This window comes from Macaca fascicularis, chromosome 8, assembly GCF_037993035.2.
Source record: "Macaca fascicularis isolate 582-1 chromosome 8, T2T-MFA8v1.1".
Classification (NCBI taxonomy): domain Eukaryota; kingdom Metazoa; phylum Chordata; class Mammalia; order Primates; family Cercopithecidae; genus Macaca; species Macaca fascicularis.
The window spans coordinates 21,928,201-21,940,472 of record NC_088382.1 but is presented as its reverse complement, the minus strand read 5'-3'; the positions used below and the strand labels follow the sequence as shown (position 1 = coordinate 21,940,472).

Here is a 12,272-nt window from a genome sequence, read left to right as displayed (position 1 = left end):
ATGTGAAAATAATCTGATTTATGTTGAAATGGAAAGAAAAAGTATGTCAGGTAGAGAAAAGAAGTTGAACAAAGGCAAAGGAGCATGTGTATATCTACTTATTCAGAATGGATGTATGCTTAAGCTTATTTCCAGTGTGTATTAGGATTAGAAGAAATCTTTTCAGGGTATTCATGGGCTGCCCCCTCCTTCAGTTTCGAGGCAGTGGTATAACATGTGAAAGGGAGTTGAGAGAGACTAGATTAGGAAAGATGGATTGGGATTGTAAAGGAAGAAGTAAAGCTTTTATCCACAGACAACATGATCTGGTATGTAGAATCCTGAGGAATCTACAAATATGTTATTATATGCTCCAAGTTAAGCAAGATTGTAGGATGTAAGATTCACATACAGCAACAAATTGAATTTCTATGCACGGCTAATGAATGATCTAAAGAAATTTGAAAAGCAGTATCAAAAGAAATAGAATCTTAGGGGAATACATTGAAAATTTGTACATTTAAAATTATAAAAAAAGCATGGCTGAAAGAAATTAAAGAAGATTAAATAAATGAAAAGACAGCCCATGGTCATGGAACAAAAGATGTAATAGTAATACTGTTAAGAAGCCGATACTGTATAGATTCGTTGCGGCCCCTGTCAAAATCACAGCTGTCTGACGAGTTGATTCTAAAAGTCATGGGAAATTCAAGGGGCCCAGAGTGACCTAAACAACCTGGAAAAGGAAGAATAAGGTTGGAGGAGACTCACACTTCCAGATTTCACTTACTGCAAAGCTACAGTAGTGAAGACAGTGTTATTCTGGCGTAAAGATAGGCATCTAGCCAGGTGTGGGGCTTCATGCCTGTAATCCCGACACTGGAAGGCTGAGGTGGGAGGGATCACTTGAGCCTAGGAGTTCAAGACCAGCCAGGACAATGTAGTGAGACCCTGTCTCTTAAAAGAATGAAAAATTGTCCAGGTAGGGTGGTGCACGCCTATAGCCCCAGCTACTCGGAGGCTGAGGTGGGAGGATCACTTGAGTTCAGGAGGTTGAGACTGCAGTGAGCTGGGATTGCACCATTATACTCCAGCCAGGGTGGCAGAGTGAGATTCTGTCCAAAAAAAAAGATAGGCATCTAGCTCAATGGAATGGAGAGTCCAGAAGTCAACCTTTGCATATATATTAATATATGTATACGATTGAGTGTTGACATGGGCACCAACACTTTTCAATGGGGAAAGAATAGTGTTTTCAACAGATAGCGCTGGGACAACTGGATATCCACATACAAAATAATGAAGTTGGATTTCTACTTCACATCGTATACAAAAATTAATTCAAATTGGATGAGAGAGCTACATATAATAGCAAATACTGCAAAACTCTTAGAAGACAACGTAAAAGTAATCTTTGTGACCTTGGTTTAGACCATGATTTGCTACATCTGATACAAAAAGCACAAGAGACCAAAGGAAAAACAGATAATGTGGATTTCAGCAAAATTAAAAACTTTGGTGCTTCAAAAGACACTATCAATTAAGTGAAAAATGACCACTCACAGAATGGGAGAGAACATTTGCAAAGTATATATCTAATAAAGAACTTATATCCAGAATAGATAAAGAACTCCTACAACTCAGTAATAAAAAGACAAATAATTCGGCTATCAAATGGGCATGTCTCTAAAAAAGATGCACGAATGGCCAAAAAACACATGACAGGGTGCTCAACATAATTAGTCATTAGGGAAATGCAAATGAGAATCACAGTGAGATACCACTTCTCGGATGTCTGTAACAATGAACAGACAATAATAGAATCTTAGACATTGCTTGTAGGAATGTAAAATAGTGCAGTTGCTTTGGAAAACTGTTCAGCAGTTTCTTAAAATATTAGACATAGATTTACTATATGATCCAGAAATTTCACTTCTACGTGTATACAGAAGAGAATCAAAAATATATGTAGACCAGATGCAGTGGTTCATGTCTGTAATGCCAGCACTTTAGGAGACCGAGGCAGGCGTATCCTTTGAGCCCAGGAGTTTGAGAGCAGCCTGGGCAACGTGGTGGAACCCCATCTCTGCCAAAAAAAAAAAAAAAAAGAAAAGAAAATTCGCTGGGCATGGTGGTGCATGCTTGTGCCTGTAGTCCCAGCTACTCATGAGGCTGAGGTGGGAGAATGGCTTGAGCCCAGGAGGTCAGGGTTACAGTGAGCCATGATCGTGCCACTGCACTCCAGCCTGGGTGACAGAGTGAGACCCTGTCTCAAAGAAAAGAAAGAAAAGAAAAAATATATTTAGACCCTGAAACTTATGTACACATTTTTTATTCATAGCAACAAGTGGAAACAGCTCTACTATCTCATCATTTGATGAATGGCCAAAGTAAAGACTGTTCGCTTACGATGACATATTATGTGGCAATAATAAGGAATGAAGTTCTCAGCCAGGCTCAGTGGTGCATACATGTAGTGCAGCTACTTGTGAGGCTGAAGTGGGAGGTTTGCTTGAGACCAGGAGTTTGAGACCAGCCTGGGAACCATAGAGAGACTCTGTCTCTCTTTATAGATATAAAATAATTTTAAAAAGGAAGGAAGTTCTGATACATGATACGACATGAGTACACCTGACAACCTTGTCCTAGGTGAAAGAAGTCAGACCCATAATGCCGTATATTGTATGATTGCATTTATATCAAGTGTCCAGAATAGACAATTCCGTAGAGACAGAAAGTGTATTGGTAGTTACCAGGGGCTGAGAAAAGCTGAAATAGGGAGTGGCTGCTTATGGATACAGTTTTTTGGGGGGAGTGATAAAAATGTTCTGGAATTAGATAGTGGTGATAGTTGTACAGTTTTGTGAATATACTAAAAATGACTGAATCTTAAAAGGTGGAACCATGAAAAGACCTACTGTGTTCCTTACTGAAAGAAAGAAAATGTCAATATTCCACCCTAGGAAGATGGTTCTTCATTGTTTTTAGCTATCGTCTTTTTCAATTCATTGTTTGAAAAGTCGCTTCCTTTTCAGATGTAAGCAAGCTACAGTTTATTAGTTCTTTCTTCCGTAGAAGGTATTATAAGTACTATCACAGAGAAGTGCTTGTTAGATTCCATCAACACTTGATTCGAATGTAATTTTAAAAATATATTTCAGGTCAGGCATGGTGGCTCATGCATGTAATCCCAAGGCCAAGGCAGGAGGATCATCTGAGGCCAGGAGTTTGAAACCAGCCTGGGCAACATAGTGAGACCCCATCTCTACAAAAAATAAAAACGTTAGCAGGGCATGATGGTGCACACCTGTGGTCCCAGCTCCCTGAGAGGCTGGTGTGGGAGGATCACTTGAGCAGAGGAGTTTGAGGCTGCAGTGAACTATGATCGTACTACTGCACTGCAGTCTGGATGATAGAGTAAGACCCTGTCTTTAAAAAAGAAAAAAAAAGTGTATATATTCAAATTATTTTACAACATGGAATATGAAGCAACATATACTCTCAGATGTATTGCTATTTAACACACTGGGGGATACCGTGTGTTAAATAGCAATACATCTATTATTAGTAATTGCATCAGTAATTAATAATTGTCAGTTATTAGGATAACTGATGTTTCCAAGTTACCTCATTTAGTGCATGCCTTGGAAATCAAATTTTTTTTTTTTTTTGGAGATGGAGTCTCACTCTGTCGTCCAGGTTGGACTACCGTGGTGCAATCTTGGCTCACTGCAACCTCTGCTTCCCAGGTTTAAATGATTCTCGTGCCTCAGCCTCCCAAGTAGCTGGGATTACAGGCAGAATCAAGTCTTTTTTCCTTTTTTTCAGCCATTTCAGTGTACATATTACAGACATTTATCAAATATTTCACAAAATAGGAAGGTTGTAACTCTGCAGTAGTTTAAAAATGGTGACAATGGCCAGGCATGATGGCTCATGGCTGTAATGCCAGCACTTTGGGAGGCAGAGGCGGGTGGATCATGAGGTCAAGAGATCGAGACCATCCTGGCCAACATGATGAAACCCCATCTCTACTAAAAAAAAAAACACAAAAATTAGCTGGGCGTGGTGGCACGCACCTGTAGTCCCAGCTACTCTGGAGACGGGTAGGAGAATCGCTTGAACCCAGGAGGTAGAGGTTGCAGTGAACTGAGATCGTAACACTGCACTCCAGCTTGGAAACAGAGTGATATTCCATCTCAATAAATAAAATAAAATAAATAAAAATGGTAACAACTAATGTCCTCTTTCATAAAGTAGAAGTGAGTACACTGTATTTCCAGCATTGATGAGGGTTTTCATGATACAAAGTAACCAAAACTAAGTTCAGGAGAAGACTGGATACTGGGACTGATAGGACTATAACTGCTCTCCGTAAACCCCCAATTTAAAGTTTTGGTTTGTCAGAATGTCCCCATCTTCAGTTCTCACTGGCTATCATTTTAACAAGAAAATATTATAAATTTGGTTCAATATAGTGAATATATACTAATTAAATACTGTTTACTTCATATATTGTGGTTCTTCATAAGCTGCCACTAAAATTTTATGCAGGTGGTGATCTTACTAATATATAGAATCTAAAATGTTGAACTCTTGGAAGCAGAAACTAGAATGATAGTTACCAGGGACTGGCAGGTGGTGGGATTGGGGAGGTGTTGGTCAAAGGATACAAAATTGTAGATAGATAGGAGGAATAAATTCAGGAGGTCTGTTGTAGAACATGGTGACTATAGTTAATAACGATGTATTGTAAACTTGAAAATTGCTAGAAGAGTAAGTAGGTTTCAAGTGTTTTCACTACACACCAAAAATCTGAGGTAAAGTCCTGGTATGTTGTTGTTAATTAGCTTGATTTAGCTACTCTACAAGTGTATGTATATATTAAATGCATACATATACACTCATGTTGTATAATATATATATAAAGTTTATATATATAAACATACATGTGTATATATATAAACAAACTATTGTCAATTGAGAAAATAAATGAAATGAGAACAATGCATTTTCTGTAGTTGGGATCCTGGAAATCTTGATCAGCGCAGTAAGTTTCTCGTTCCATGTTGGCTTCATTCTTATTTTTCAGGGATGTTTTGAAAGCATTTTTTCCCTCCACAGAAACCCAACAATGAAGGGCAGACTTCTGGCAGAAAAAAATACTGACTGAGTGTAAATAGATGCTAAGTGTTTTGCAGGGGCTGTCTCAGAGACTGCACTGCACAGATATTGCTGGCTGGGTCATAGGGCTCTTTAGTGCTCTGTCCAATGTAAATATTTTAGTTGCTGATTTATAAGTGGTATTTGGAAGGTGGTACATATCCTTATTGTAATCCCTTTTTGCAAATGAAGCAACTGAGTTACTGAATCCTCACGTATGGGACACCAGAAGCAAAGTTAAATAGGGCAGGTGTCATTAGACTGCCCTCTATACTGAAAGCTTTGTGGTTATACTCATGTAGGCTGAGTAGAATGGGTCACTGCAGTGTCATGAGAAGTATGTGTTACAGGGTGGTGAGAGGACAGATATAATGCAGCAATCAAGTGAATAAGTATTACTGAGTGCCTAATCTGTGTGAATATGCATCGTTACCTCCTGGGCCCTGTCTTTCTACAACAAATCATGCGTCCATTGTGTTCTTTTCACAGGTGATCATGGAGGAAGCACTTTACTCCCACCAAATGTCACAAATGAATTTCCAGAATATGGAACCATGGAGGAAGGTGGAGATGGCCTAAGGGCTTCTCTGGAGTTTGATGGTGAGACTCTGCCATGCCACCCGCAAGAGCAGCATGGTGTCCAGCCTCTTACTGGCTGCCACTCTGGGCTCGACAGTGTTACAGAAGGACCAAAAGATGTCAGAGAGGCCCCCTCTCAAAGTCACCTCAAGGAACAAAGTTTACAGCCCATTGACTCTTTGATTTCAGCTCTGAAAGCCACAGAAGCCAGAATCATTTCCGGAACATTACAGGCTACAAAGGTACTGGACCAAGATGCTGTTTCTAGTTTTTCAGTTCAGCAGGTGGAAAAAGAGCTGGACACTGCCAGTCATAAAACACAGAGAGTCAACAAACTGCTCCCTGCTGGCCAAAAAAAAGCACCAGAAATACCTCTTTCAGCTGAAGTAACGACGGAGGAAAGTTTTTATTTGAGCATCCAGAAGGATCTGACCGCGCTGTTAACTGGAGACACTCAGGCAGAGCTTTCCCAGATAATGAATAATGGGAGGAAGGGGGCGCTCTGTGTGCAGGAGCCATCTTGTCCTGTGGCCTCCCTCGGGAGCTCAGCGGTGACCTGCCACTCGGCAGGCAGTGTTGGTTTCTTAAAAGAGCAGAGGTCTGCTCTTGGGAGAGAGCACCCAGGGGGATGTGATCAAAGCAGCTCCATGGGACGCCCAGGCCGGGTCAAACATGTGGAATTTCAAGGAGTGGAGATACTGTGGACAGGAGGAGATAAGAGAGAGACCCAGCATCCTGTAGATTCTGAGACATCACTGCGAAGAACAGCCTCTCCTGAAAGCAAAGAGTTTTCCAAAGTGCCGTGCCGTCTCATCTCATCAGCTGGTTTGTGTCATTCAAGTCGTTTAACTGACCATGTTTGGGATGAGTCCTGGAAGGCTCCTTCAGAGAGGCCTGGCACTAGCTCGAGGACATTCTCCCCTGTGCGTCTTGATGAGAGTGGAGAGGATGAAGTCTTCCTAAAGGAAAACAAACAGCGTCTTGAGAAGACACCTGAGCCAGAGAGAGACAAGGAAAGGTGAGCTCCCAGAGCGGCTGTCTGAGCTGCCTGGTACTTACCGTAGAAAACCGTTATCCTGTGCCTGATAGGAGAACTCAATCACAAAACGTTGGGTCCTTGTTATCATAGAATATAAGAGGAGCTACTATAAGCTAGGTCCTTCTAAGCTAAGATTCCTCCTAAGCTTCTCAGGTATTAAAGTGATCTCGTTATAAAGTCATCCATTAGGCCTGGACCAGGGAAACAGAGTTCTGAACAGACTGTGAACACTACACTGTGAATTCTTTTCTGACATTTTCTTAACATTTGACAGATTTCAAGTTTTCCAACATCAAGGTAACTAACATACCCCACCGTAATCTTTAGTAATATGAAAAGGTTTGGACTCTTTTGACACACCCTATGTAGCTGGTACTTCCAACCTTGGCATTTCTTCTGGGTATAACACCAATGCCTTCAGTCCAGCCTACATACATGTATGTACACAGAGGTTCTGGGTCCACTCAATTTCCTTTGTTTGTTTGTTTGTTTATTTATACAGAGACAGGGTCTCGTTCTGTCGGCTGGAGTACAGTGGTGTGATTATGGCTCACTGCAGCCTTGACCTTCCAGGCTCAAGAGATCCTCCCATCTCAGCCCTCTGAGTAGCTGGGAGTACAGATGTGCACCTCCACGCCTGGCCAACTGTTGTCTTCTTTGTAGAGATGGGGTCCCACTGTGTTGCCCAGGCTGTTTCAAACTCCTGGCATGAAATGATCCTCCCACCTTGGCCTCCCTAAATGGTGGGATTACAGGCGTGAGCCACTGTGTCGGCCGCTTCCTGTGTTTAGAAATGACATCTCAGGGGTTCAGAAGTGGATTTTATAATTCAGTTTATCCTTGGTATTCACATGGGAATTTCTTCTTCTCACAAGTAGCATATATTTTGATTTATGGCTTTTATTATTATTTTTTAAATTATGCTTTAAGTTCCGGGCTACATGTGCAGAACGTGCAGGTTTGTTACATAGGTATACATGTGCCATGGTGGTTTGCTGCACCCATCAACCCGTCATCTACATTAGGTATTTCTCCTAATGCTATCCCTCCTCTTGCCCCCCAACCCCCTGACAGGGCCCGGTGGGTGATACTCTCCTCCCTGTGCCCGTATGTTCTCATTGTTTAACTCCCACTTATGAGATTTATGGCCTTTATGAGTGAAACTTGGCGTCATGTGGTATTTCCTGGTCTTTCTCTGCATTTCTGACATCTACACTAGCTTAGACTCTGGATAAATGGCAGACATGACCCATCTTTCTCCACTCCCTTCGATCGTAGTCATTTGTTGTGTACTGTACCTCTAATTGGTGCCATCTTTTCTTCTGTCAGTCGTCATGACACCATGTTTTATAGTTTATACAGGAGAGCATCTGTGTCAAAGCGGAGGGTTGTTTCTTGTTTTCTTGTTCGGTGTAAGGAAATGCCTTTTCCTCTGCAGTTAACAAACCCATTGAGAGTGTTGCTTCTTTGGGATCGCTGGCAGGATCCTTCCCACTCCCCTCCCCAACCCATCAGCTCTCCAGACTTCCCTCCAAAGCGGCCTTGATATGTGGCATGTGGCCCAGTGTTTATATTCCCACTGGAATATATACTTTTACTGTTGTTCAGATTAATAATTCATTCCTCTTTTCTTCCCACAAATATTTTTCGGTTGTCTCCTATGTCCTGACACTGCAAGATGCTGGGCATAAAAGAATGTTCAAAATAGATGCGGCTCACGGTTACTGTCCTCATGGAATTTATCGCTGAAGATAAACATTGATCACATAAACATGCTAATAGGTATAGGATCACAAAGTGTGCTAGGTTCTGTGAAGGAAAAGAACAGAGACCTACGAGAAAGAATAATTTGGATGGAGGGGAGAGGCCAGTTCAGTTGATGGCTTGGACAAAGCTTTTCTATGGAAATGGAAATTAAACTGAGACATGAGGAAGGAATGAGTTTGCCAGGCAGAGAAGGGGTAGGAAGAATATTCCAGGCAGAGGGAACAGCATGTGCACAGGAGGCTGCCGAGCTCCCTGACTAGTGTGTGCTTCCTGCAGATGTGTGAAGCCAAGGCCTGTGCCAGGCTTGAAGATTTGAAACTCAACCTGTGTGGCTGATGCCTGAAGAGCAGGGGAGGCTGGGCATGGGGGCTCACACCTGTAATCCCAGCACTTTCGGAGGCCGAGGCGGGTGGATCACCTGAGGTCGGGAGTTCGAGACCAGCCTGGCCAACATGGTGAAACCCCCGTCTCTGCTAAAAATACAAAAATCAGCCAGGCGTTGTGTTACGTGCCTGTAATCCCAGCTACTTGAGAGGCTGAGGCAGGAGAGTCACTTGAACCTGGGAGGCGGAAGCTGCAGTGAGCTGAGATTGCACCAACACACCCCAGCCTGGGTGACAGAGTTAGACTGCATCTCAAAAAAAAGAGCAGGGGAGAATGGGGTGCAGTGAGTGTGGAGAGGTGGAGAGGAGCATCATCTTAGGAACGGTCCAGTTTATGCCAAGTGCAGTGGGAAGCCATTAAGAACATAGCATTTAGTCCATGGCTGACCTTCAGTATTTAAAAACAACAAACCAGTTGCAATGTTGAATGTGGATTCCAGTAATACCTGGGAATGTGGATGACTTATGAGATGCTTAATAGATAATTCCTATTTCTATTTTATTCCTGTTTGTAGGAATCTGAGGCTCAGAGAGGTTAAGTAAAGTTGCTTCAAGTGATATAGCTGGTAATTGAGATAGCCAAAGTTCAGCTTCCGGTTCTTCTAACTCTTGACCTCTTGCTCTTCCTAGTTATCTATCTCCCAAGTTTTTTTTACTTAGTTATCCTAATGTTCATTTTTAATATTTGAAGAACATGCTGCATATTAATTGTTCACATTTGTGTGCCGAAGTGAATGCCCCACCCTGTATATTGACTTTTGAGCTGTTTCTAATATCTCAAGGCTTTGGTTAGCCTTGGCTTCTGTTGGCTTTTGTTAGGCTGTTCGTTGGCTATCTAATTTTGGACCTGAAATCTCTCTGCAGTGCTGCTGTGTTGTCAGCAGGGGGCAGCTCTTGGCTTCTGATGTAGTCATCTGCTTGAGAGCATTTGGCCTTATTTAAATCAGAAAGTATTAATCAACTGATGAAAGTTTGGTGTATTTTTACCGAAATTTTGCCGTATCAAGTTTACATGATATCTGATTCTGTTATAATTAGGAATGCTGGTAGTTGCAAATAATCTGAATGTGCACGGTATAGTTGGCTAAAATGAGAATTGAATATTTTATTCACATATTCATTGGACCAGATGTATTCACACATTAGGAAGCTAGTTTGAAACTTTATTAAATTATTTATAGTGTCCTAGCCACATATATGGTGAGACTTTTTCAACCTGATTATGTTTCATAGCTTCCTTCCCAAATATGTTAAGATATAAGTCAATGAATAGAAGAGTTAGATCTTCAGAATGTTGTCCTTTTTATATGATTGAAGGGGGAAAAATAAAGACATTAACCTAATCTTGGAATTCCTCACTCTTATTTACTTTCCAGGATCACTGAACAAGAGGAGCACGTTAAGGGGGAAGATGAAGACATCCTCGGGCCTGGATATACAGAGGACTCCACTGATGTGTACAGCTCCCAGTTTGAAACCATTTTGGACAACACTTCTTTATACTACAGTGCGGAGTCCCTGGAGACATTATACTCAGAGCCTGATAGCTATTTTAGCTTTGAAATGCCCCTCACTCCAATGATACAACAGCGCATTAAAGAAGGTGGTCAGTTCTTGGAGAGGACATCAGGGGGAGGACATCAGGATATCCTGAGTGTGTCAGCAGATGGTGGAATCGTGATGGGCTATTCTAGTGGGGTCACCAATGGGCTGAATGATGCCAACGACTCCATCTACACGAAGGGCACCCCGGAGATTGCTTTCTGGGGAAGGTACTCGTCCCATTCTCATACATTTCATACTGGTGGTTTTTGTAGGGTTTCTTCTTTGGGAAATCTGAGTGTGGAATATATTTTTAAATCATTTGGCCAATTTCTGTGGATATAAGCCAATGATGTGAGTGAAAAGTAATTTGAGTTTTAGGGCAGGAAGGACACACCTTAGTGGTTTGTCAAATTGGCAAACTGTGATCATTTTAGTCTGTGGTATTTCCTGGATGACTATAAATTGGATACCAAACAAATATTTGGGGATGATGAGTGAGATATCAGCTCCGACAATGGCAGCGACGTGGTGCTGTGAAAAGAACACTGAGAGATCGTAGCTTTAGTTTGGCACTGAGGGTGGTTGATGACTTCAAGAAGGTTATTTGATTAGCTCAGAGATTCCTTCATAGGAAACTAAAGCGGTGGACTATGCAGTCAGCAAAGTCTCTTCCAGTCCTTTGCTCTGAGAGGTCCTATTCTGTCCTCCTGTTCCAGACATGTTGAAGGAAGGATCCAATTAGACAGATGCTTGAGAGAGCTGATATCTTGGTCTAGGCTGTGTATTTATTTTCTCTCTCTACTTTAGGATTTTAGTCTATCTGGGAGATAAAATGACACATTTTGTACGTTGTATGCACCTTGCCTGTCATCTGGGGATTCCACATCTATTTATGGATTACCCAGCATTTCATTTCTTCATGCTCGTCATCCTCAGGTTATCTACCTGTGACAATTTTATGAATTTTGTTTTGATATATTGTGTGTGTGTGTGTGTGTGTGTGTGTTTGTATGGAGCTGGTGGGGGGTGGTGTTAAATGGTGATCAACTATTTTAAAACTGTTGAAAGCTATATGAAATAATACCAGTGCTTTTTGTTTTAAAAAAAAAAAAAAAGCTAGTAATACAGGTTTTCAATGCACCTCTCTTTTTGGGCAGTCTGTCCTGTGCTGAGCATTTTCTATAACCAATTTGAAGGTTAATAGTTCATTGGATGAGCAAATTCAGGATTGGCACCTTGTGACACTGTAGCAATGCATTTCCTTGTGAAAATGGATTGGGGGATATCGGTTGTCTTATTGGGTTACAGTGAGAATAAAAAGAACAAGGTGTCAAAACAAGATTTTGGTCTGAATTACTTGAGCAAGCCACTTATTTTCTCTGAAAGTTGATTTATTTATTTACGAAATGGGGTTAACGATCCAGCGTGTTGTGAGGCCGTGAGCTTTAAAGGGTTAATAGAGACTAAAGCACCTCACACAGGACATGGTACAAAGCAGAGCCTGGGTAAATGTGTGCATATGAACTGGTTGCCTGGTTAGTCCACATCTAGACTTGCTGCATCTCTGAGATCAGAATGTCTGTCAGTGGAAGAGTCCTGGAGAGGAAGCATCCCTGAAAGCAGTGTCCCTGCAAGGCGGTGCTCCTCGGCGGAGGGCGCCACCTTAGTCCTCCCCTTTCAACGTCATCTCTGAGGACTGCAAATTGCGATAAAATGCTGCAGGAAAGGTTTGCAGATAATTTCATGGAAATCCCAACTCAGTTTTCTAGGGTGAGTGGAAGTTGTTTATATTACAGACCAAACATGGTTTGGGGAAC

The 12,272-nt window shown here is 41.7% G+C and overlaps 1 protein-coding gene across 8 annotated transcripts in view; it reads left to right on the top strand.

Annotated features, from left to right (window-relative positions):
• PSD3 (pleckstrin and Sec7 domain containing 3) overlaps nt 1-12,272 on the top strand; it is a 554,389-nt gene that overhangs the window by 209,845 nt on the left and 332,272 nt on the right. For all 8 annotated transcript variants that reach the window (XM_045398994.3, XM_005562705.5, XM_015454524.4 and 5 more), the window contains 2 exons: nt 5,632-6,739; nt 10,287-10,682. In XM_045398994.3, coding sequence (XP_045254929.2) covers nt 5,632-6,739; nt 10,287-10,682 — 1,504 coding nt within the window. The remainder of the gene's footprint in view (nt 1-5,631; nt 6,740-10,286; nt 10,683-12,272) is intronic.